Here is a 26,901-nt window from a genome sequence, read left to right as displayed (position 1 = left end):
TGATTATAAATGATTTCATACCCTAAGAATTTGTATTGTTGTTAATCTTTAACCAGGAAATATAAAGGAATTTCCACTCTGCAGCCTCTCACTGGTGTCTAGCCTCCACATTTCCTTTTCATAACATTTGAAGCTCCCTCTCTACTATCAAACTTGGCAGCATGACTGATAAAATATAATGATGTAGTTTCCTGAGAGGCTGAAGCAGATGACTCAAAAAACCCTACACTTTAAATCACCTTAACACCTTAAAAAAAATCAATTCTCATTCTGAATGGGACGAGAACAGGATATAAAAAAGAAAATCCTGTCCCAGTCATATGTATGACACAACTCTACAAACTCCTCAAATTAAGTGTAGCCTTGCTTCCATCAACCAGTTGTTCAGTAAATCACAAACTATAGTACCTCCCCACTTACAATAGGGGGGGGGGAGGTATCATAAAAATGAAGGAACAAACTGTCTACCTCCTCTAACTGGGATCATCTGCATGTAGATCCTCTCTTCACAGAACTGTGCCTTCTGTCCTGTTAGGGCAGGGGTGTCAAACTCAATTTCATTGAGGGCAGCATTGGGGTTGTGTTTGACCTTGGGTGGAAGGAAGGATGGGCATGGCCAGCATGATGTCACTTGTGTCGGGGGGGACATGTGGTGGGCCGAGTGGTCTGCCAGCGAAAATGGGCTCCCAAGCTCCATTTTCAGCTGCAAAGGCCTCCTGCAACCCTCTGCCAGTGAAAACGGAACTAGGGGGAGCCACGCGTGGCCTTTACAAACTTTGTTTTCACTGGTCCTTCACTATTTCCAGGGTGGCCTCGTGGGCCAGATCTATGCACCCTGCGGGCCGAATCTGGCTCCCAGGCCTCGAGTTTGACACCCTTGTGTTAGGGACAATGAAATCCTCTCCACCATCTTGAGTGCCCCTTCTGTCAAGTCCTGCAGTGATGGTTCCATCTATTTCAATAACTATCTATCTTTAAATATTTAAAAAGTAATAATTTCAAAGTAGAGTGGATTACGTACTACTTTGACTTTCTTAAAAATTCAAACATCTGTACTCTATCTTTATTAAATCCTGTAACCTTCCTAACATTAATTAATTGGATATAAATTTAAGATACTAGATTGCAACATGCAATTCAATATGTACATCATGTACATATCATTTTTTTCCTTTATAGAAAGATGGTGAAAACTTTCGAAAAAACAACACAAAGCATGTATTTCAGCACTATGCTGCAGTGCTTTCATTAAGGGAAGGATACACAAACAAAACTATAAGGACCTCACATTTTTTTAATGAAAGGCAGGAACATTTCAGTGAGGCCCAACAGCAAGGAAAAGTGCTCTTATTAAATTAATTTCATGATTAATCAAATTTACTATACTTCCAGTTTGGATACAGGATATAATGGAACAAAATACGTTTTAGAGAGAAATAATTTACTCATTAACACTGCAAAACCCTCTTGTAACAATGTTATCCTGAGATCACAGAATTAATGAAGTGGGCTAGCATTAGATTAACGTTTCAAAGAACAAAATTATCCTCTGATTGCTAAAAAATCTGTCTCTAAATTTTCTCCTTGTTCAGTCCTAATTTACATTATGAATGCTCATAGCATATTATCTTCTAGAAAGAAAGGAATTCAATGGATAGTTTATTCGAACTCAGTTGTCAATCCTGTTCTAAACAAAACAATCTTTAAAAAGTCACAAAACAATTTAAAAATAGCCTAAGCTTAATGAAAAACTTGGGTCTCCTCATAGGTTGAAATCTTTTTTTTTTAACAATAGCAGCTAGAATTTCCTCACCACTTCTATCACCATGACTAAATTATGGTAAATTTATAAATGTTCTCTTAGTATATTTGAAAAGGATGGATTTTATACACTTCGTATCATTGTTATACATGAAAGTTCAATCCCTATTCTCCAATAGTGTTTCTTCCATTGTACTTCCATGGATATGTACTCAAAATACAGCTAAGAAAAGCAAAATATATCATAATAATAGGAATCTGCGGTCCTTCAGAGGCTAATAAGCCTCAACTTCCATCAGATTCAACCAGCCAGTGATTCCAGAAAGCCACTGAATCTTATTTTTATAATACTTCTGTGCCTGTAAGATGCTGTAAGGAAAGAGAAACTTGCAACCCAGTCTTAAACGTTCTGCTCTTCTTGTGCAGGTACTCATCACTTGAGTACCTCACATTCAGATCTACAACTCAGTTTACTTTGTACACTTTTTAACCCAATATTAATAAACAGGCACATTTAGCATTGAAGTACAGAGAATGCAATGTGACTGTGATGGAAACATGCAGGAACCATTACCTAGACAAAAGTGACAGGAACATTTTAAAATCCAAAACAAGGAGATAACATTTGGAAGCAGCTCAGTAAGATGGCACCCTAATTCACTGAGCTACAAAGAGGTGGTGGTATACTAAAATCAGACTTGCAAGACTCATTTATTATAGCTGATCTCAGTAAAAATTGTATCCTTCCTTTGTGGATCATTTCCTGAACTGGTCTACCTAACAGTGCTGATACACAGCCCAGATGCTTCATTTAATCTCAAAGTTATATTTCTAATACTAGACTAGAATTTAGATTTAAGCTAAGAATCAACTAAAGCTCCCCACAGCCCCATATTGTCTTTCTTGCTATTGTAATCCAAAGCTGATTATATTTGTTCATCTATGTCATTTGCTCAGCTGACAGCTAACACCATTGTTTTCTCCACAATTGTTGTTTTTTTTTCAAATGCAGTGGAAGAGCAGTATTCATCTAGCAACATTTAAAAACAAGTGATGGCCTTCAGCATACATTTTTGATCAGTGGTAGTATTTTTTTCTGCCTGCTATTATGAAGACGGGTTTCCATGGTACCACTGATTATTGATCCATGTATTACTTATGAAACAGAGCAGTCTCTGGAGATACCATTGGTTCATATAGATGAAATGGAGATGTCCTTGCTTTAAATCAAGCTCTTTGTAAATGATCCCTAATTATGTCGAAGAGAAGAAAACATTTTGCTGAAAAGTGCGTCTTTAAATGATACTTATCGTACTTATCAAATAAGTACGGTAAAAAGAGCAGCAATAAGTATTAATTCATTAACACTAACTCAAAAAGATGGCACAATGTTCCAGCAGAGATGACACAAACATCTCCTATTTGTCCAATTCTTTACCCTTAGTGAAGGATAATTGACCAAATTATCGCCGCTTAAGTACTGAAACACAGTCTTTCTTCAAAGGCCCAAGCTGCATGTGAGCATCTACGCTTTCGAGAAAAAAGGCTGGCTTGAGGTTGTGCGTGAACAGTGTTGGAAACTGGTGGTTGATCTTATTCTGGAAAGGGTCAAAATGCCCCTTTTTGAAGCGAGCCACTTTGAACTGCTGGAGACAAGTCATCTTGGAATCCTTGACTCCATAGAATGTCAGCATCTTCTCTGAATACTCCAAGTACACCCCAATAGTATGAAAAAATGGCTGCTGTATAACACAGTCAAATCCGCCAAACCACGCAACATAGTTCTGGCCGTTCCATTGCAGACAGCATGACTTCTCATTCCTGCCCAGGCGGCCCCGGTCATATGATTCCTGGGGATTGAAATCTTCAGTGATGATCCCAATGCTCACCCAACCATCTATGATCTCCACTTCCCAGTAATAGTTGCCACGGTTCATAAGATTCTCACCCAATACTTGCTCACAGTTAATAAACCTGGTTGAGGTCTCAGGGTAAGCGATGGGATTCAGCACACGCTTAGCCCCCTTGGTCCCAAAGAGTTGGATGAACTTGTCAGCAGTATCACTGTCCAAGTCAATGATGAATGCAGCTGTACAAAAGCAAATATATAAAAAGCTTGAAAATGATAAACAAGGAAGGCACATGGCATAAGCAAGCCCTACCCTCCACAAAAAGCAATGTTCTCATACTAAACCATGGTATGATTAAGGAGGAAGCTAGGACTTCAGTTAGTGGAATACTGAAGCAAGATGGCTAAGTTGATCAGGTATGTATGTATGTGTATGTATATGCAAGATATGAGATATATACACACACACACACACACACACAATATTTGCATTTTAAAGTGGTAGCATTTATTTTAAAATGCTAGTTATTGTAGCTAAAATATTCATATACTATTTCTTATTTAGACATCTCAAAGTGGTTTACACTAAAAATTAGCAAATAAAACAAAGCTAGCTAATAATTAAAAACATGCCTTTAAACAACATAAAATGCTATAGTGCCAAAAAAATAAAGATATATCTCTGCAGACACCGCTACTTAGAATTTTGTATGATGTTTCAATCCATAAAAAATGACAATAAAGGTTATCTTATCAGCCAACAAACAAGGCATGAAAACCAAGGAGAAAAATGCAGAAAACAAATGGCCTTACATTTGAGAAAATAATCTCGTGATTCCAAACTGGCGGGGTTGATGCTCCTTTCTGAAACCTGAGGTTCAATTGTCACTGTGAAAAGAAGAATTTGTCATCAATATATAATGTCAACATTGCAGACAGAACTGAAAATATCATCACCATAAAGAAGCCTTTTGTCCCAAAGCAGAAACTTCTTCCTGATTTTAGAGTTTAGTTTCCTGGTTTTACATTCTGTGATCTTCAAAGAACATATATAGGCTTAAAAATCACCTGCTGTGTAAAACACTTTTAGGAATGAAGGCAGATATATGTGTCCCAGGATAATGTTGCAGGATGCAATCTGGGTTCGTCAGATTCACTTTCTGGTGAGAGACAAGTTCCCTGGGGATGAGGGAGGGACAAGTTCCAGCATTATTCTGAAAGCTTGGAAGATTAAACCTCTGGTCCCAGTGGTTGACCCAGATTGGATCCTGAAACATTTTAAAGCTGATAATGCATCGCAAGAGAACAACTACATATGTTAACATAAGATCCCAATTCTAATTGTGTTGCGAATTTTGTATAATTCACAAACTACAGGTAGGGATACCAGCAGAAATCTCTGTTGAGGTAGCAAGTTTTCCTTGATTCTACAAGCACTTCTCCCTTTCTATATAAAATGCACAACTTTTTTGGCCTGGGCACAAGTGGTGGAGCCAATTTTCAAAGGACTGTGGGTTACTGCCAAGACTTTAGGGGAATCAAGAAACTGTAGAGTATTTATGGGAAAGTCTCCACATTCCACTTCATGCTATGTGATCATACACTGTCGCTGGCAGCTAAAAGAATTGCCAAGCTGTTTTTTTTTTGGGGGGGGGGGGTTGAGAACTAAATAACATAGAGGAGTATGGGGATGTTTTGAAGAAGATAGCGGCAAGCGTTGGGAAAACATGACCTTAGCCTGGGAAAGATAAGAAAAAAACTCAAGGCTGTCCCACCTTGACTCTCTTTGGTATAAGAGCAGGGATGAGAAATGTCAGGCTTTCAAGGGTCTATTAATACAGCCTACAGTATATCAATAGAGTGGAGATCTATTATTTCTTGTGCTGCTGTTTCCTGACCTGGCCTACATCCAAGGGCTGACACAGGCTCTGTGGAGTTTGCATGGAAACGGTTTTTACCATTTGCAGAAAAAAAAACTGCCTCACCCTGCTTTTTGCTTATTGGCCTGAGCAGAACTCTGAAAGAGGAAAATAATTTTTCATAAGATCCATTTCCATTTTTGTTTTGCATATGATCAAACGAATGTGCAGAACATGATGTAAGGGTATGGGTGGGGTGGGGAGAGAAATGCAAACATTTTATTTTCCTTCAGAGAAAAGCAGTGATTTTCACCCCTGATGTGTACCTGAGTCATAACTGTTCAAAATTACAATGGCACTGAAGTGATTTATGACTGCTTTTCACACTTATGACTGTTGCAGCATCTCTATGATGCTGCAATGGAGCAAATTTTGCTCTGTGAGCAAAATTCAGATGCTTGGCAACTGGTTCATATTTATGACAGTTGCAGTGTTCCGGGGTCACGTTCCCTTTTGTGACCTGACAAGCAAAGTCAATGGGAAAGCCTGATACATCTAACCACCGTGTTACTAACTTAACCTCTGCAGTGATTCACTTAACAAGCGTGGCAAAAAATGAGAAATGTTGTAAAAAGGGGCAAAACTCACTCAAAGAATGTTTAATTTAGCAACATAAATTTTGGGCTCAATTGTAGCCATAAGTCGAGGACTATCTGTAGTTCTACCTAAATGTAATAGGGGTGGGGGTGGGGAAGGTAATAATGCTGGCAAGATGGCGAAGTGACTGTATATACTGTAAAAAGCTCTGGCAGTTCTTTTCGATATTTCTATTTAACTCGCTACAGAAAATAAGCGTTAAAATCCAAACTTCCCTGCCAGTGGCAGTCAAATGCAGAACAGCTCTAATGTAATAATGTTTTAAACAGCTGCATAAAGAAAACACAAACAACTAAGATTTCAAACTTAGAAATGAGCCAGCAATCTTCATCTTCAACTGAATAAGCAACATGAGCTTTGAATTTGGCAGGATAAGAGTCTGGAAATAAAAAACTGACAAGTAAAAACCCTTTCTCTGTTCTGTTATTTCAAGGACACCAGCTTTGGATATGTTTCCCAAGCCACCAGTAACCACACCTAGTGATGTCTGTTTGTTGCCTGTTTATATATTTGAGTCATTTTTGAAACATCTGAGTGCTATTAAAAGCCTAAATAACTAAGATTCTTGCTTAGATTCTTGCTTAGATTCTTCCTATCTTGCATTTTTGTCAATTGCATCTCTTTTAGATGGTGCCTATCTTGCTTCTTTTCACCTTGAAAGGCTAGCATTTCATTTTGATCTACTAATCACAAATGCTAAAAGTTATTTTTGTGCCCCTTCTATAGTGCCACAGGGGACTTAAATTGTAGCCAGTGGATTTGAATATCATCCCCCATTTAAGTTCTAAAATAAAGACTTATCAAAACTCTACAGAATGGTTTATCATAAAAAGCAAAGTTTGTATGCCACTGTTGCATAAGAAAAAAAAGAATTAGGTACTTTCAGAAAAAATCAGAGAGTAATATGAAAGTTATACATATGAAACTCTTAAATTAGTTTTTTAAGGGATGTTTTTAATTATTGTGTGTATTTACATTTTATCTGCCTGTTCACCGCCCTGAGTCCTTCGGGAGAAGGGCGGTATACAAATTAAAATATTATTATTATTATTATTATTAAAGTTGCATGAAAGAAAAGAAACAAGAACCTCACAGTGAGAACCGTTGAAAGAGTTTTTAGGACTTACATGTAGATAACAACAACAGTGACATCTTAGGGCAAGTATCATGAATACTTTATCATAGTATGCTGAATAACCCAAGAATTAAATACGCAAACTCAATGAACTAAGCCAAACTGAAGAAACCATACTGTGGCTTAGCACAGGAGTCCCCAATCCCCAGTCTATTTGGAACTGGTTGCGCGAGCGGACCACGTGTACTGGCCCACTGCTCACGTGGCCCGGTCCCCCTCTCCCTTCTAGCCGGGCCGCCAAGCCACAAAGGTTGGGACCGCTGGCTTAACATAATGGACAAATTCAGTGAATGGATGCCAGGCTCCATTGGTGACATACAGCTCCTATTCCACAACCATAAAGATCTGGTACTTCAGCTGAAGGGCAACTCTTGACGGACAAGAATTCTGCCCAAGTCTCAGGGTGCCTTCCATTATGAGATGGGTAGCTATAAAAATTCAATAAACAAATAAAATTACAAACCTTCTGGTATCCCATGAAGAAAAGGTCCATTCTCACCCTTCCCTGACAGTTGGTCCCATTGGTTCTTGCAAATATTTCCCAGCAGCTCCTTCATAGCAAATACAGCCTGACTGGATTTAATAAAACTCAGCTCTCTGGGGAAGTTTGAACATGCAAGGTTTTTTTCCTCAGCTGCTATTTTTAATGCCTGGAATTCCTGGTTAAGAAAACAAAAAAAGTTACAGCAGTTGTTTGACTATAAGGTCTATTCAGCAGATACAGCTCTTCTCAAGTCACTAACACTTAACTGGCTTAAAAACTCAACACAGATGTGGCAGGAGATGAAGTGGGGGGAAGAAGGGGTACACACAGCTCTACGAGCTGTAACTACTGGCACACTCTGTTCCTGGATCATCCACGAGAGCCTTCTCCTGATACTGTATGGCCCCTTGCTTCCAAGAGTGAAAGAAATGGGAAAACATTTCCCTAGTAGAGATCTTGATGGGAATGAACATGTGATCTTGGATGAATAAGAAGCAGAAAAGTGGTGGGACAATCAAAGAAAAACATATGGGGCACATTCATCCACTCATAAGGGAACCATTTCCTCACAGACACAAACTATTAAGCATAGCGTCATTTTTCACTTGTCCTTTATATTAAAGACAAGTGCACAAAGCTGTTGCTGCCCTGTGACTATATGGATGGAGACATCCGGATACTATTTCACATAATGGGCTTTTTAGGTACCAACTGTTGCGGTCCGTCAGCAGCCGACGGAGCTGGCAACGGAGTCAGACAGCGATGAGGCTTAGATGAGGCCAGGGCCATCGGGAAGTGAGGTGCGGACTCCAGAGCCTCCAGAAACTGATAGTAGTGAGGCAGCGGAACAGGAGGAGCCTGTTCCTAATGCACGCATGAGAAGAGCTGCCAGAAGGCAAGAGCAGCTCAAGCAGAGAGGACAACTCGGGAGTAGGGCCAAGAGATGACTGGCCCCTCCCATAAGGTTTAAAACAGATCAGCACCGACATTTGAGCTTTGCCGGAAAACAACGTTGTTGCTACGTCTTCTGCTTCATATATGTCTTTGTTTTTGTGGCTTCTGGACGTTTGCCAGGAAGAGCCTTTGGCAGTTTGCCTAATTGGACTAAGATTTGTGAGATAACTGAGGAATTTGTGTTGGGAGGCATTTGTTTTACTTTGAGTTGAACGACGCTGGGAATGAAGTAATTCCCAGCTGTTCGAATAAAGTTTGTTTTTCCACAGACTAAGTTTATTACTACCTACTTGGGGCTGGGTCATAACACCAACCAAGCACATTTGTACTGTGCAAATAGATACAGGTATGGAGTTGGTTCTTGAGCAAGAGCTCCAGAGTTACTGCTGGACCTTCTCCAGGGATTGCTGATGCATCCTGAGTGCCCAGGTGGTGAAGAGATGCAATGAAGCCTATGCTATGTCTCTACTGGCAACTGAATCACCTACAAAAATAATTCTTGGAGTGCACCTGCAGGAAAGTGATGATGTCCGTGCTGGGGACTTTCTCCAGGTTCCGCTTGTGTTCCATCAGCAGGGCATGCCGCTTTTCTTTATGCCGCAGTTCCTCCTCTGCTCCACCTAGCATGGCTCTTTCATCAACCTCAATGAAACCAAGCACTTCCTTCTTAAAGGTTGCCAGAAGCTTGGTGGCCTCAGTAAAGAGACTGCTGACCTTTTCTTTCTCCTTCTGAGCAGTAGCCTAAAAAAATAAAGATGGATTTATTCCAACAAAAATCATTGCCTCAAATGTGAATAGACCAAGATCGTTTCCCAAATAAGAACAAATGAATTATCACATGAAACCTACATTTAAAAAGCATCCTGAGAAAATACAATATGGAACCCATCAAAAGAAAGAATCTTTTTTTTTTTACTAACAACTATGGGGAGAGTAGGCAACAATTTTTACCCTTTCTCCCAAACTCTACACTCAGGTTTGGCTATTATGAAGAAACCAGGAGAAGTGAGTCAGCTTTCCAGTTTGCTGAAGGACCCAGAAGTCTTTCCACTAGTATAGCAATGATCTAAGAGGAGGAGGGATGAAGATTTGGTCACTGTTTTTTTAGAGCTTTCAAGCAGGTTAAAGACAGGAATGGGAACAGAAAGCTTCCTATCCTTATTCAAACTCCTAATCAAAGAAAAATTATGGCAAAATTGCCAATTCTTATAGGTTTGGCTTTATAATATTTATAGTATTTTCTCATGAAATCCCCCAATTTTAGAGAAAAACTCTCCTTTATCCAGTGGGCATCTTTTTAAGGACCAAGTTAGTGGGTGAGATTGGTGTTTATCACTGAAAAGTAAAGGTGACTTCATGAGTTACATACAACCCTCCATCACTCCCTCTGCTGCTAATGGCATCTGAAGATAGTTTGCCTTAAGTCTGGCAGCAAAATAACTGAATTTCAACTGTTTGTCTCCCCTCTCCCTTTTCTTGTTCAAAAAATAAAGTGCCCTCTTTTCTACGCACATAAACTTCCCCAAATAAACCAAAGGAGAGTTTTTCTCTAAAAGTGGGGGATTTCATGAGAAAATACTGGAAAAGAAAAACATAAGCTGTTTCTCCCTGAAAATTTATAAAAGCTGCTTCTTAAAAAGTTTTCCAAAAATGCATTTAGGGCTCTATCCCTTACCAAATTGAGTACAGCTAAGGTCTTTGTGCGTTTCATTTCTTTCCTTGTCCTTCAGATTCACAAGCTTCTTTTCCATCCCTCATTTTAATAATTTTTCCTAATTCAATTTACTGTGCTGTTCTCTTTGCAGTCTAATCATATTGCGGTGGAAAACTTAAAACTAGCATTAAAGTGGAATGTAAATGTTGAAAAAAGAAGAGAGGGATATGAGAATACGCCCCATCTCTTAACTATGGCTAAGAAACTGGAAGAAGTTAAAAAACATCACCACCACCATGGCTGTTCTAGAAATACCGCAAAAAGTAGCAATTTGAGAGTGGAATGTTCTGGAATTATCAGGAACATTCCATTTCCAAATTGAGGGAATTTTTGCAAAGTTGTAGAGTTTTGCAATTTCTAAGGAACAGCATCCAATCCTTACTACATTTCATAGAATAAGGAAGCTTTTTTCCTATCATGAAAATTATCCATTAACTTTATCTTCGCCCTATAATACTACTTTTCTACGGATATGGGGTCCCAACTCCAGGGGATCAAACATTAGACACTGTCATATCTGCTATTCAAGGAAAGAAGCCTCATGTGATTTTGTTGTGTTTGTAATTTAGTTCTCAGGAACACGTTTGCATAAGAAATGGGGGAGCAGTACATTTGTTCTTTATTTATATGCGAATTAGTTAATTCAGAGAATTATAGAACAGCCCTATAATCCCTAAGTGGACACTTCTTGAAGATAGCATTCTTCAGTTTTTCCAGATACTGTATTGATACTGTTGAGACTGTATTGAGAGGAAGGATGGGCTATTTTTGTTACCTCTTGACAACAGACAATAAAGGGAGGAAGGTTTGTGGAAAGGAAAGGTGTTAGGGGAGGGTTCAACATTTTGCTTTTTACTGGGGATACAATAAATGTGGTGAAATACTTTGATGAGGTCCACCATCCTCTTCATTTGCGTTATTGCAGCTCCCAGTTCATCCAGCTGATTTTCAATATTGTTCAGGATTCTGGGCCTCTGAGCCTTTTAGGCAGGAACAAAAAAGGGAGAGAGAATCAGAATCTCAACTTTACAGAAATTTACATTTCACAATTATTTTTACACAATTTGTATGGAAATTAACAAATCAATCTGTATAGAAATAAACATTTACAGTTCAATCATGACTACACACATATATATTATAACTGTCCTGTTTTTCTAAAAATTAAAATAAATCCATTTATCTGGAGGTGCAAAATGCAGTCAAAGGTCAGGTGTAAGACTACATTTTCCATTGTGTCTCATCCTTTTCTATCCGTAAGTCATTATTATTGCTTATATACAAAACCAAGTACTTTTAAAGTTCTTTCTCAATCCTATTTATTTTGTTTTAAGTAATACAAACATAAAACAAACCCTCTGCCTGGTGAGTAACTCAAAATACATGGAGTTGGTTTAGATTTAAATTTAAATTCAGGATTGTTATGAATTACTTTGAGCAAAAGCATCACTCTTCTCTCTACAAGGCCATTAAACCAGGCTAAATTTCTTCCTCCTTTATCGCTTAGTATTTGTTCTATTCCGATTGGAATTGAAAGGAACAAGTGCTCCATTCAGACCCCCTCCTACTCCATGACATGTGCTGAACTGAGATAAAAAGCAGACCTGGACAGAGATAAAGACCAGTCTGAGTGGGCTGCCATGAAAAGAGCAATTGTTGCATTATCAAGAAAGAACCAGGGTAGAATGAATCAACACCCTTTTTCTTATTAAAAAACAAGGAAATAGAGTAGTAGGAAGAGAGCTTATCTGCTGATGCCATAATAACCCACTGATCTCTTAAAACAAAGCCAGGGGAGGAAAAGAAAAATATTAAACGGTAAAGCACTCCAGGCTGCCCTTTTTCTTAAACAGATTCTGAAAACACAACTGTTTCCCAGATTGGTGACCAATGTGCTCCTTAGTGATATGTGCTAACTACAGTGTATAGAAAATATTTTGCTACTATCATTAAAATAGTACGGGGGGGGGGGGGAGATAATATTTGCTTGATACTGGTCTTGCCTGAAGATAAGATTCCCTGGGGATCAAATTCAATTATGTGTTTCTTGGAAATAACAGGGATACGTCCTGGGATTTCCTGGTGATTTCCCATCCAAATCCGAAGTTTGTCCCTTGTTTTAGTTTTCAACATCAGCCAGAATTAGCTGGATGCTGCCACCAGTTGAGGGTAGCTGGGTGAATTCTGAAGAATCACTTTTAGGTAGTTTCTGTATGTGTTATATGTATGTTATATTCACTCATAAACTACCAAATGATATTTCAGATTTATCTTTAAACGAAGACAACTTATTTAAGCCTTTCCAAGTGCAGTCATCTTTGATTTTGAGCCAAAAGCCATCTATTTTTGCCAAACAGGAAGAGCTTTGCTTCCTCCGTTCCACCAGGAGCGATAACATTTTATTCCCGCGAGAAAACAATTAATAGATATGTTCCTTTTCATTCAACAGCTCCAAGCTGCTTTGGTTTCAGAGCTGGAGGCAATTTATGGCTCGCTGGCTTAGAAAAAAGAATTGGTGTCTAGGATACAAAGAACTGCTTTATTTCAACTAAGAAAATGGCCCACCTATTCCGGTAATGCCTACTGTGATTAAAAATGGATTTTCATAGCCTCATGGCAAAATCTTTCCATGCGTTGCAACTCATGTTTCTATAATTAGAGCTGCTGGATAAAGAGCCCAAAGATATAACACACCAGTGAACTTTTAGCTCGCCCATGGTAGGCCTCAGTGATTGGCTGGAATAATTCAGCCTCTCTTGGAGGATTTATCTGAACAGAATCAGGGATGCAGAAAATATAAGGAGGCAATTTTATCAGTGAAATATGAGAATCAGAAACAAGGAAAAACCTCCTCTCTTTTGAGAGGACAGCACTGCAAGAGATCGTATAGTGTTTGAGAGTAAACTAAGTTTTAATTCTGAATTACTGTTCCTCCTTGTTCAGGGACAATCAACTCTCTAGTTCAGGGATCTCCAACCTTGGCAACTTTAAGACTTGTGGACTTCAATTCCCAAAATTCCACAGCTAGTGAAGTTGGCTGTGGAATTCTGGGAGTTGAAGTCCACAAGTCTTAAAGTTGCCAAGGTTGGAGACCCCTGAACTAGTTCCTAGGTACCATTGAGTGATAATCTAGTCATGTTTGTCTCAGTAGTAGCCAAGCAGTCTATAGCAGAAGTACTAACCATGTGATCCCTGAATTCTCTTCCTTTGCCTGCCTTCTTTTGCAAGTTTCTGAAGTGAAAATGACGTATAAAATCAAAGTTTTAAATATAGTTTAAACATAGTTTTTAAACATAGTTTAAAATACTCAATATTTCCAAAAACTAGAAAAAACTCTGGGCCCTGGAAAATCCTACCTATCATAGTAGTAGTTATCATAGCTGTGTAATTTGTGTCATGGCATTACCCGCTGGGATCCTTTTTTACCAATACTATGATAACCACAGGCATTTGCTACAGCCCTCAGCAGTCTCTTCAATTATAGTATAAGCTGCTTATTATAAAAAAAAAAGCAGGTGATTGATTTTCCAAGTCCCTTCCTATCATGTCCTTATATTTTTAGAGAACAATTCCCAACATACCAGCTAGTCTGTCTGATGAGCAAATTCATCTGGACATCCAATAAAGTAGAAGGTAATGATATACGTTAGGAGTGATGAAACAAATTTTCTTCTCTCTATATCTATAATGACTGTTTTCACTATAAAGGTTATAGTGGTTTCCATCTCTGGAATACTTTCACCTTCCAAGGGTGCTGGAACAGAACTCCAAAGTGACTGGAAAGAAGGCAGGGCAAAGAGAAAGCATCCAGGGATGATGTGCTGGCTTAGTACTTCTGCTATAGACTGCTTGGCTACACCCAGATTCTCTGGTTCTTCAAAACACATATACTAGTCTACATGGGCTTCTTGGTGAAAGATTATATTACTATACTAAGGCACTTTAGATGGTTCATTACAGCTTATGAATATTTGTAGGCAATGCTCCTTTCCAGTTTTTAAAAACCACTCCACTTCCCAAACAATTATAATTATGCTGTATAAAGACAGTGTAAGTATGAAAAGAATCTTGAGTGTTATCACCTCAACATGCCTTCTAAATGCATCCGAGTACCCAGAATAAAGAGATTATATTAATATTCAACCGCCAAATGCCATTTTTGTAAAAAACATGATCTCCTTCCACCAAAATAAGGTTGGAAAGTGTAGAGAGAGAACATTGGGAGCCCAACTACTCCTATTTCTATTCTTAACCCCTATGAATGCACCAAAATGGTCAAAATTACATTGCTGAAAACCAGTTGTTTGGAGCCAATTGTCTACAGCCATTCTCATACCTGAAAACAACCACAGGTCAATGATAAGTAAAAATGATTACTTCACCTCTTCCTGTGATCTCCCCTTCTTTCCAATCTCATTATATTTTACAACCAAACTGGTGAAGGAGAGCAAGTTCTGTCCTGAATTTTGGGAAAGCTGCTCACTCCTGAATGAAGCAGACAAGATTCTTTGATGAGATGGAAACTTGCCAATGTGTACAATGTAACCCTTTGAAACTATATTAATCAGTTTTACACCCCACCTTTTGTACAGAAGCTCAGTGTAATGTACATAATGTACTGTACACTAATGGAGGCATCCTTCTCCTTCCTTAGGAGGTAGGTTGGGCCGAGAGCATGACTCACCCCAAATCACCCAGTTTCTGTGGCTGAGGATGAACTGGGTCTCCCCATTCCTAATCCAACACTTAACCACTATACCATACTGATACCTGAATGTGGCCAATTAAGAAACTCACCAACACTTAATGCTTCCCTGTTAATGCATCAATTTATTTTAATGACTTGTGAAAGTACTCCCTGAAAACTTTTCCAAGTTTAGCAATCCTTCCAAAGAAGGATTCAAGCACGCCCATAGAATGTTTGGAAATGGGATTTCCCGAATAACACTTTAGAATGACTTAAACTAAAACTGACAACGGTTTAGTCAGAGCCATCTGGGAAGGGGAGTGTCTGAAAAAAATAACACCAGTAGTGCAATCTGAAAGACAAACGGAGCAAGGACTGGAACCTGGGAGAAAAGCCAACGGAAATAAAGGAGCTGGATTGAAACACTGTGGGAAAGGGCTACAAGGGAAGGAATGAACTCCTGCTGCCATCACACTGAAGTAAAGCTATCAGACTAGGCTAGGCCCAATTAGCATCAGATGGAATTAATCACAGACTATATAGTTTCCCTGCTCCTTGTTTTCTTTGCTTTCTTTCCAAATCCAAACAAAATAGATTACTTTTTTGTGTATAGTTTGGCAAGCCAGGCACAACTCACCAGAAGTTCAAATAAATGTTTGTCTTTCTCCCAAGACCTTTCTGATTATTTGAAACACTAATTTCTAGCTTCTCTTGATCCCCCAACAACTCTTTCTAGGGAATACTGCTGAAATGTAAGCATTTTTCCTTCCGAACAACTTCCTTGAGTCAAATCACCTTCATCTGCTTTTCCTGACTGGTCGCCACCAAATCCACCCCCAAAACCAGGATGTATCCTCAAAAAAGCTCTCAGGACTGACATTTATATGGGCCTCTATCATTTTATGGCTGGTTCTCACAAGGAAGGCTAAGCAAACCTGACTATGGATGGCTTAACTTTCATGACCTAGACTATCATCTAAACTTGCATCTAGTGACATATTCTTGAAAATAACCAAAAACTGTTCTTTATTGCTTAAGAAGGTATCAAGATGATATTAAAAACTGATGATACTATAGTCCTGACCAGGGGTCTCCAACCTTGGCAACTTTAAGACTTGTGGACAAAGCAAAGCTGTCTGAGGAACTCTGGGAGTTGAAGTCCACAAGTCTTAAAGTTGCCAAGGCTGGAGACCCCTGGTCCTGACAGTTCTTTTTCCTGTTGAACTCTGTAACTGTTACCTCTTGAGAAGTTTTTCTTTTTCAAACTGTTCCTGTCCATATATTGTTCCACCCTGTTAATTGTATTACAAACTTTTTAGACAATACTCTTAACACTTTCTAGATTTTAAAGTTCTTCCCCACACTCGCTCTCTAGAAGCCATTTTTAAACCTTTATCACCTAACCAAGTTCTTTCTGCATTAGAATAATATTCTTTTGCAAGATCACCTACGGTACTTTCTAATAAAACAGACATGTAATTCAAGATTAGCCCGTGTGAAATACATATTATAATTTAATGCCAATGTCCAGTAGCATGCCTTTTCTTGAAAAAATTCAACATGATAATATGTACAGAGTTGTTTGTACATCTTGGAGAGTTTAATGGAATTAGCAGCATAATAAAAATTACTACAAGTATTGTGACTGACACCTGTTGGCTAGTTCCTATGTTTAATATTTCTTTTCTATGCCAATTCAGTTTTGGAATTTTTATTGATATTTGTTTAAGGCATTCAAATGGATGTACACCTTTACAAATCCATTCACAGCCCAATATTAGAATCTTGTCTATTCAAATTCCTACCTAGGTATTTATTCCCTTACAAGTTAGTAAATCCAGCACTATTTTAAAGGGGAAATAATAGTGCAAAATTTCACTTCAGAGAAAAATTGACTACACCCAATTCCCCCCCCCCCCAGTTTGTTCCAGTCATTGTGACTTTTGTTATTCACTTGTCTGGCTGCAATTCAGAACTCAGAGGTTTTTCCCTCCCAAGCACGGATTTCCCATCCATCATTAACTACCTTGCACAGGGCCAAATCCAAGGCTTGGTAACTGGAAATATTTCCATATAAGTTAGCGTGAAGTTGTTTTTGCCCTCAACAAAAATGATTCCTGCAACTGAATAATCTGACAAAAATCCCCAAAGACTGCAGTCTACAACATGTGATTGCAGGTATCTAAGTTCTCCCTGGGTGCTTGCTAGGTATTTTAAAAAATCATTTTAATTTATAAATGGGAAACCCACAAGCTGCAAAGCAAATATCTCCAGCAGCATACTGATCCCCAAGAACGCTTTCAGGCCCTTCAAAGGCATCACAAGCTTTCAAAGTCACGTAGGGTTGGAAGGGACCTGGACTACTTGAATCTAAACTCCTGTTGGAGGCAGGAATCCTGACTATCCCAATCAAACAGATGTCCAACCTTTGCCTGAAAACCTCCACTGTTGGATACAGTGATTTCAGGAACCATGCTTTTCCACTGATTAATCGCTCTTCAAGTTAGGAAATTCCTCATGTTGAGCTTGGATCTTTATTTGTAAACAATTGTTTGGAGATTGTCTCTGCCCTATCCTTTTGCTCTATGGAGAACATAGCTACCTCCTCTTCCCTGTGACAACCTTTTTTTACATTGGAAGACTGTTGTCATTTCTTCCATTGGCCTTCTCCTTTTTAGGCTACACATCCCTTGTTTGTGTCTTAGAAAATAGAATACGCAATGCCCAGAGTTTAGGGTTTTGGTGGGTTTTTTTGGAAATATGCCAAAGAACAAATATATGGGGAGCAAGAATAATTTGCAGTATAGAGTAACTATTCATGACTCTAATAGGAAAAAATATGATCTTTTTTTATTTAAGTCTACTTATATGGCTGCACTGTACAAATGCAGCTCTAAGCAGCTAACAAATGCAAAATATCAATACAAAATAATAAAAGAGCATCCAATTCTATGGACTCAACTAATACCCTGACCCCTAAGCCAACAAAAGGACTTTCCAAAAGGTCATGCAGGGTCAGAGGTTTGTACCTCTATGCCTTAATCTTGCTCTGTAACACTTATTCCATCCATCCTTGGCCACTTTGTGTTCATCATGCAAGTCTACAGAGCTACTTAATGCAAAGATCAAGCTCTTAGCTCCCTAAGGCTTCTGACAGTCAATCTTCCCCAGCTAGGCTAATCAACTTTCCTTTTACAGACAATGCCAGGACTGAAACCTGCTGCCTTCTTATTTTTGTTCATAACTTACCTTAAATGTAACCCCTTTTATTTATTTTACTTTTAAGTTATTAAAAATATAACTACAAATAACTACAAACCCTGCCCCTGAAAAGAATAGCAGTAAGCAAAACAGAAAAGTGAAAAATTATATATCGACTGACCCATATTCAATCTTGCAATTATAAACCATTTAGAAGTCACCTGAATCTCAAGTATTAACCAATATACTGCACAAAATAAGCAGTTGGTGACAGGAGTGGGGAGGACAGTGTGGGACCCAGTCAGGGGTGAAATCCAGCAGGTTCTGACAGGTTCTGGAGAACCGGTAGCGGATATTTTGAGTAGTTTGGAGAACTGGCAAATACCACCTCTGGCTAGCCCCCGAGTGGGGTGGGAATGGAGATTTTGCAATATTCTTCCCCAGGAATGGGGAGGGAAGGGAGATTTTGCAGTATCCTTCCCCTGGAGTGGGGTGGGAATGGAGATTTTGCAGTATCCTTCCCCTGCCACGTCTACCAAGCCACACCATGCCCACTAAGCCACGCCCACAGAACCGGTAGTAAAAAAAAATTGAATTCCACCACTGGACCCAGTGTGATGGGAAGCAGGCCCAAGCTTGCAGAGAACTGGAGGGGGAGGGGAAGATAGATGAAGGGGCATTGCAGCATTACTGTAGTTGGACATAAGGGCGAATCCACCCAAATTTTGTTCAAGTGACCATCGGGAGTCTGCAATGACTGCAATTTCAAAACCAGATTATAGCTGGCCTTTTGGGGTGGGGGGTTTGCTGTAACTTAACTTCAAATGGTCGTTAAGTGACTGGTTATAAGTGGAAGATTATGAATATTTTAAATTAGAAAAATTAAAATAAAAGCAAAAATATCCGCTCCCTAATTTTAGAGTACTGTATAGTTCCTTCATTTTGCCAAATGTTCCTTGCGTCCTTTTCAACATGAAAGATCTGTAATTCCCCAGGACTTTTACCCCTAAACTTCTTGCTTCTCTTAAGTTATGTATACAATGACTATCAAGAATCATGTGATAGTCACACCAAGAATTCCTTTGCAATGAAACATTACATGACAGAATTAGGTTCTCATGAAGCCCATTCATTCCCATTTACAGTTGTCCCAGACCAGCAACTGATATGTCCTATGTCCCATATTATTTGTGAGCCCGAAAAATATAAAATGTCCTCTGATTTCTCCCTTTCCAGTTCTCTTTCACTCTGTTGTGGTTCCCCTACCTTGGTAAGGCAGTCAATTTTGCAATCCTGATTTTCCTAATGAGGAACTCCTGCATACAAGTGGGAATTGCTACTCCCAGAATTTCCATTCCTGCTGGTTTGGACACAGCATGCTTGGAAATCAGCAGGTTGAAGAGAATCTAACTTAATTAAATCAGCTGCCTACAATAAGCGGGATTCTTCACCCACTAGTTTCAGTATCTAAATTTAACTCTACCCTATTATCTCTATTAGAGAAAGACTGTCTTGTCAGCCTGGGCTAATTTTGGTTCCAAGACTGAGCGGAATGCTTTTCCATTCTTTATCCAGAAGAAAAACTCCCAAACAGCCAGGCACCAATCCCTCTTTTTTCAGAAACTTAACTACAACCATCTGTGAACCATCTCTCCTAGAGTAATTACAGCCTTCCTCAAAATTCGTAAATTTTAGGTAAACATTAATCCTTAGACGTTTCTTTTAAAAATTAAGCACCTGAAATGTCCTTCCGATCGCCTTCAAACTATCTTTTTCATTCCTCTTTGGTTGAAGGAGCCCACCTTAAAATGGAAATAGGCTTTATTAGGTGGACTTTGAATCAGGTTTTGCAGTCCCTTTACAGTGCGGATTCTCGCATCCCCCAACCCCTACATTCCAATCTGTAATCTTTTTTTTCAACCACCACTCCTAACACCGCTCCTAAATCCTAACGTCCAGCAAAACTTTCCAGCGACGGTGGCAGCCAGTGTGTTTTCATTTATTCCGAGGCTGAAAATCGCCAACGCAGTTTAAGGGCTTTGTTCGGCCAGCCGGGTCAGGTTGCGCCCTTCGTCGCTCCTTTGGAATCAGGGCGCACAAAGGAGCCCCTTCGTACCTCCGACGACGGCTCTACCCACCTCCACGTGTTCCCGCTCCACCTCCACGGCCACCACCTCGTGGCTCCGATGCTCCTGGGTCAGGCAGAGCTGGCAGATGCAGCTGCGGTCGGTCCGGCAGAAGCTCTCCAAGGGCTTGAGGTGCAATTTACAGAGGCTCTCCTCGATGTGCCGCAAGGGCGGAACCAGCCGGTGGTTTTGGAAAGCCGGACTTTTCAGATGAGGCTGCAAGTGGGGAGCACAGAAGGATGCCAAGCACACCAGGCACGACTTAGCCGCTTCAGCCCTCTCCCCATCGGTGCAGAAGTCGCACAGCACCTCCTCGATGTGGGCATCGCCGTTCCCTGGAGCGCACGGTTCCGACGTTTCTTCGGGTGCCATAGCCAGGCCCGGACTGCTCGGCACGGGCTGTCGGAGCTGCAACAATTCGGCCAGGGTGTGGTTCTTACGGAGCGGGAGGTCGGCTGGGAAGGGTTCCTGGCAGAGGGGGCAGCGGGAGGCACTTTGTCCTCCGGTTCCTGTTACGCCCCCGGGGTGATGCCTGTGCGCCCCGAGGCACTCCAAGCAGAAATTGTGGCCGCAAGGAGTGGTGACCGGGTCCTTCAGAGCGTCTAGGCAAATGGGGCAACCGAAAGGACCTTCTTGAAAGTTGGAAGCGGAGCTAATGGGGCCAGAGCCCGCGTCCATGCTGCTGAAGTCAGCTGGTAGGAGGCGAAGAGCGAGACGCTGGGTTGGCTCCCTTTCCCAAGGCAGGGCAGGGCAGGGGGCTGGAAGCGCCAACTCCGCCCAGCAAGAACTCAGGCCAACACCGGGCAGCCGCGGCCGCCCCCGAAAGGCGAGCGAGGGGCCGCCTCCGTCCGTGCGCGCCGTTTCTCTGTAAGGGGCGACTTAAGAGAAAACCCCCGGTCTCGGTTAGAAGAAAAATAAAAGGGCTGCTCCTCCTTGGGGCGCGCGAAATGAACCCACGTTAAGCTTTTCCCGCCCTTCGTAGTCTATTAAAATGCGTGAGTAATTGTGAAAGAATCCCAGGGAATTTTTGTCGGAACATGGGAAGCTGACCGTTCCCGCCTCCCGACGAGTTTTCTGAACAGGACACGTTTGCGTCATTTTACTCCTCCCGTATCCCGTCCAATTTAGCAATAGATAGTTGGGTGATAGCACGTAGCGAGGGTATTAGGAGTAATAAATGACAGATTCCTCCCCCCCTACCCGGTTTTGCTGCAGTTAAGAAATTAGTACATGTCATCAAAGGACTCAGTGGCAACATGGTAGTTGATGGAAGGTCCTTCAGATCCAAAGGTACCGTTCCTCTTCCATGGTAATGAATGGAAAGATATTATGGTCTTGGAAGATTATGAGCATAGTCCAATTTATAGGCAGACAAGGAAAATATAATACAAGAGTTTAACATTTTTTTTAAAAAAACAAACAAAAAAAATAACTGAAAGATTTTTCTTGGATCTTTTCCTCAACAACCTCTAGCCAGATCTGACTCATTTTCAACTTTGATCTTTTTCAAGCTGTTCTTCAGCACTCCCCCTCCCCATCACACAGCAAATATGGTCCTGTTCTATTCAATTTTCTAAGAGATATCTTGCTAATGGGCAGTTCTGAGAATCTTTAGATAATATTATTCCAACTTTCCTTTTGAATGAACAGAATAAAAATGATAATAAACATGACAAGAATCTGTAATGCTAGTTTTAGATGTCATTATTTTCTCCATAGAAAAATAAGCTTTCTTTCCCTGCACATCTTCACCAACTTAGGAAAACAAAATAAAACCTGCTCAAACTACTTTAAAAAAAAATTAAAACATTAATGCTTGTATTTTTTATAATTGTTTTCTTATCAAATATTTATTGATGTTGATCTTTTTAAAGACTGGTTTAATTCTTCAGTAAAATGCTCTACTAGTCTCTTCTAATAGGAAAAAGGGTACAAAATAAATTTTAAAAATTGCTTTCCAGAATATGAATTCTTAACTTGTTAGTATCCAGTCACCTGTATGAGAAACTATATATATAGTACTTAACTGTTTCACAACATACCTTCACAATGAAGTGATTACAGAGAGCTTATGAACAGCATCTGTCCAGGATAAACATTATTGTGCATTTCCTTTCTGTCCAACTTGATTCTTTTATTGGCTGTGACAATTTCCCAATTAAAAATTAATTATCTTTTTGTTTACACTATTTCTTCATTGATATTCATTCCTTAATTTTTGTAGTTTGCCACAAAGCTTTATGCAGCCCCAAAAACATGTGCATCAGATTTTGTGCTGTATAACCATTTAACTGCATCTTTACCTGGAAGGGCAAGGTGGACTTAGAATTCACAAGAGAGCTATAAAAGACAGAAAGAATTGTCCATACAGCCAAGTAGCTAATTTTTTTCAATGTTCCAGAGTTATTTGCTTGCTCAGAGTTTTTCCATAGGGGCACTCTTTGCCTATACCTGTAAATCAGGTGATTTCTCATCAGTTATAATCTGGCTGGGTGGCCTTTGGCGAAGTATCACAGCTGTACCTTCGCAAAGCCAGAAAATGGGGACCAGAGGCTCCGTAAAGGTGGTGTGAAAAACATGGAGGCATTTCACATTATTGTCTATGCTGTAAAAGGATATTGTTCCTTGATCACAGTCCAATAGAACTCCAATGAATTTACAAAGAGGTTCTTTTATCTTTGTAGACTTGTCATTGTACCAAGCCACGTAGCTGTCTTCTTGAATATGCAGGCCCCAGGAGAGTTTATCTAACCCAATGGTGAACTTCTGATGAGTCTGTTTCAATCTGGTGAATGTTTTGCATGCTACTCCAACAATGACGGAGTGGTCGGATAACTCTACTTCCCAGTAGTGGGTGCCTTGGCTGAAGTTCTGAGTACACATGACTTGCCATGGCTCAAATCTTTGAGGGTCATTTGGCTTTGGTTTTTGAAAAACTTGGGGATGAGTTGCTTTCTGATTATTATCAGATATCTGCAGGTATTTGTTGGCTGTGACTGGATCAAATGTCAAATTCTGCTGATCTGTGGGAGTGACAATGATAATATATTAGGAAAAAGCAAAAGAATCTAAGATCACCAATTTACCTCCTCCCTGGAATATTTTCTGTTCTGCATGTTCATTAAAGCAGGATGATATTACTAAAGTATTAGTGTAATTTAAAAAGTTAGGAATGGTGTGATTGAACAGATCCTTCTTTATTTATTTTCCAAACTCTAGATTTAATGTAATTTTGATAAAATGTAATTTTGCTTCTTGTTTGTTAGTGTCACAAGTCAGCATTATTTTTAGAGGTGGAGTCTAACGTGGATTCTGACATTATGTATTCATGTAGAATAGAATAGAATAGAATAGAATAGAATTTTTATTGGCCAAGTGTGATTGGACACACAAGGAATTTGTCTTGGTGCGTATGCTCTCAGTGTACATAAAAGAAAAGATACTTTCATCAAGGTACAACATTTACAACACAAATGATGGTCATAGGGTACAATTTAACACTTAATGATACAACACTTAATGATAATCATAGGGTACAAATAAGCAATCAGGAACAATCAATATCAATATAAATCATAAGGATTACCAGCAACAAAGTTACAGTCATACAGTCGTAAGTGGAATGAGATTTGTGATGGGAACAATGAGAAGATTAATAGTAGTGCAGATTTAGTAAATAGTTTGACAGTGTTGAGGGAATTATTTGTTTAGCAGAGTGATGGCCTTCGGGAAAAAACTGTTCTTGTGTCTAGTTGTTCTGGTGTGCAGTGCTCTATAGCGTCGTTTTGAGGGTAGGAGTTGAAACAGTTTATGTCCAGGATGTGAGGGATCTGTAAATATTTTCATGGACCTCTTCTTGATTCGTGCAGTATACAGATCCTCAATGGAAGGCAGGTTGGTAGCAATTATTTTTTCTGCAGTTGTAATTATCGTCTGAAGTCTGTATCTTTCTTGTTGGGTTGCAGAACCAAACCAGACAGTTATAGAGGTGCAAATGACAGACTCAATAATTCCTCTGTAGAACTGGATCAGCAGCTCCTTGGGCAGTTTGAGCTTTGAGTTGGTGCAGAAAGAGCATTCTTTGTTGTCCTTTTTTGATGATGTTTTTGATGTTAGTGGTCCATTTTAGATCTTGCAATATGATAGAACCTAGAACTTTGAAGGTTTCTACTGTTGATACTGTGTTGTCTAGTATTGTGAGAGGTGGAAGTATGGAAGGGTTTCTCCTAAAGTCTACCATTTCTGCAGTTTTGAGTGTGTTCAGTTCCAGATTGTTTCGGTCGCACCACGAAACTAGTTGTTCGACCTCTCGTCTATATGCGGATTCGTCATTGTCTCGAATGAGACTGATCACTGTTGTGTCATCTGCAAACTTCAGTAGTTTAACAGATGTCAGATATATAATGAAAAATTAACTTTTCAGGGTTGGAAAATACTAAACCATAATAGTGTAATAAATAGGAAAATAACAACAACAACAATAGTTTGAAGCCTTCAAGCCTTCTTGGATAAGTCCCTGCTGTTTCCTTGGCAACATTTTGGCCCTGCTATTTCCCTAGGGCTAAGAGAAAGTGACTGGCCCAAGGTCATCCAGCTGACTTTGCGCCTAAGGCAGGAGAAGAACTCAAAAGAGTCTCTGGTTTCTATCCTGGCTCCCATGATATAGTTGATGAAAACTGAAAACTAGCTTCAGGGCCAAGGATTACTACTAGCTGAAGAGTTCACAATAGTCTTTTTGAAATCTATGCCATGATAAAGAGTGCCTGTTCTTACTGGCAATTCAGGAATCCTTTGCTTAGCATTCTGCCTAAATATGTTTAATGAGATAATTATTTCTAGACATACAAACCAGAAGCCAAACACAGGAAGTAGATAGACATATACCCAAGTATATACACATCGCAGATGATCTTGTATTTATTGTTGTTAGTTACTGAAAACAAACAGCTCTATGAGAAACAGCTATGGTTTTCCATTTTGATTAGTTTTCATTTTTACCAAAGAAGAGGAATGACTGCATCTATATTTATGGAAAATTAGATGCAACTTCTACATTAAAGAGATCCAATTAACTGGTTCCTCATGTATTAATTTGCATACAAAGTCTCTTTAAAAGCAGGAGCCTTAAAAATTAAAAAAAGAATAAGAGAGAAAATAACTGATGTCGCAATTGTCTCTATTAACCATGAGATAGACTGAGGGGCATCTAAATTGAGCCTTATCAACCAGGTGCACTAGAAACAATCAAGAGTGATGAGTTTGTGCAATCCACAGTCATAAAATAACTTTGGCTGGATGTTCCAAAGATAACATCATTGTAGGGAAAACTATTTACTGGGTTATGTAATGTACACACACCTCTGCAGTCATGATGGTACGCCTACATTTTTTTTACTTATGAGAGAGACACTTGATTCTTTTAAAACAATGGGAATAAATTATATAAAGTGTAAAGAAATCTGAAAGCATGATCCAGCATTGCCACTGTTATGTTTGGGTATTGTGAGGTGGAAGTATGGAAGGGTTTCTCCTAAAGTCTACCATTTCTGCGGTTTTGAGTGTGTTCAGTTCCAGATTGTTTCGGTCGCACCACGAAACTAGTCGTTCGACCTCTCGTCTCTATGCGGATTCATCATTGTCTCGAATGAGACTGATCACTGTTGTGTCATCTGCAAACTTCAGTAGTTTAACAGATGTCAGATATATAATGAAAAATTAACTTTTCAGGGTTGGAAAATACTAAACCATAATAGTGTAATAAATAGGAAAATAACAACAACAACAATAGTTTGAAGCCTTCAAGCCTTCTTGGATGAGTCCCTGCTGTTTCCTTGGCAACATTTTGGCCCTGCTATTTCCCTAGGGCTAAGAGAAAGTGACTGGCCCAAGGTCATCCAGCTGACTTTGCGCCTAAGGCAGGAGAAGAACTCAAAAGAGTCTCTGGTTTCTATCCTGGCTCCCATGATATAGTTGATGAAAACTGAAAACTAGCTTCAGGGCCAAGGATTACTACTAGCTGAAGAGTTCACAATAGTCTTTTTGAAATCTATGCCATGATAAAGAGTGCCTGTTCTTACTGGCAATTCAGGAATCCTTTGCTTAGCATTCTGCCTAAATATGTTTAATGAGATAATTATTTCCCCTAGAGATACAAACCAGAAGCCAAACACAGGAAGTAGATAGACATATACCCAAGTATATACACATCGCAGATGATCTTGTATTTATTGTTGTTAGTTACTGAAAACAAACAGCTCTATGAGAAACAGCTATGGTTTTCCATTTTGATTAGTTTTCATTTTTGCCAAAGAAGAGGAATGACTGCATCTATATTTATGGAAAATTAGATGCAACTTCTACATTAAAGAGATCCAATTAACTGGTTCCTCATGTGTTAATTTGCATACAAAGTCTCTTTAAAAGCAGGAGCCTTAAAAATTAAAAAAAGAATAAGAGAGAAAATAACTGATGTCG

General features: G+C 39.4%; 2 protein-coding genes across 2 annotated transcripts in view; both read right to left on the bottom strand.

Moving 5' to 3' along the window:
* Positions 1-291: 291 nt before the first annotated feature.
* On the bottom strand, positions 292-21,607 carry TRIM47 (tripartite motif containing 47). Its single transcript, XM_058165947.1, has 6 exons — positions 20,440-21,607; positions 11,298-11,393; positions 9,210-9,440; positions 7,725-7,920; positions 4,424-4,498; positions 292-3,850 (listed from the first exon to the last, which is right to left on the bottom strand). Exons 1-6 carry the CDS (start codon positions 21,103-21,105, stop codon positions 3,225-3,227), a joined length of 1,890 nt encoding a protein of 629 aa, XP_058021930.1. The 5' UTR covers positions 21,106-21,607; the 3' UTR covers positions 292-3,224.
* Positions 21,608-22,277: 670 nt separating this feature from the next.
* The window catches only part of TRIM65 (tripartite motif containing 65), a 28,852-nt gene continuing 24,228 nt past the window's right edge, over positions 22,278-26,901 (bottom strand). Inside the window, exon 6 of the mRNA XM_058165948.1 lies at positions 22,278-23,450. Coding sequence (XP_058021931.1) covers positions 22,873-23,450 — 578 coding nt within the window. The 3' untranslated portion in view covers positions 22,278-22,872. The remainder of the gene's footprint in view (positions 23,451-26,901) is intronic.

Source organism: Ahaetulla prasina, chromosome 2 (genome assembly GCF_028640845.1).
Source record: "Ahaetulla prasina isolate Xishuangbanna chromosome 2, ASM2864084v1, whole genome shotgun sequence".
In the NCBI taxonomy this organism is placed as follows: Eukaryota; Metazoa; Chordata; class Lepidosauria; order Squamata; family Colubridae; genus Ahaetulla; species Ahaetulla prasina.
Note: the sequence above shows the minus strand (reverse complement) of the source record. Positions and strands in the feature narration are given on the sequence as shown.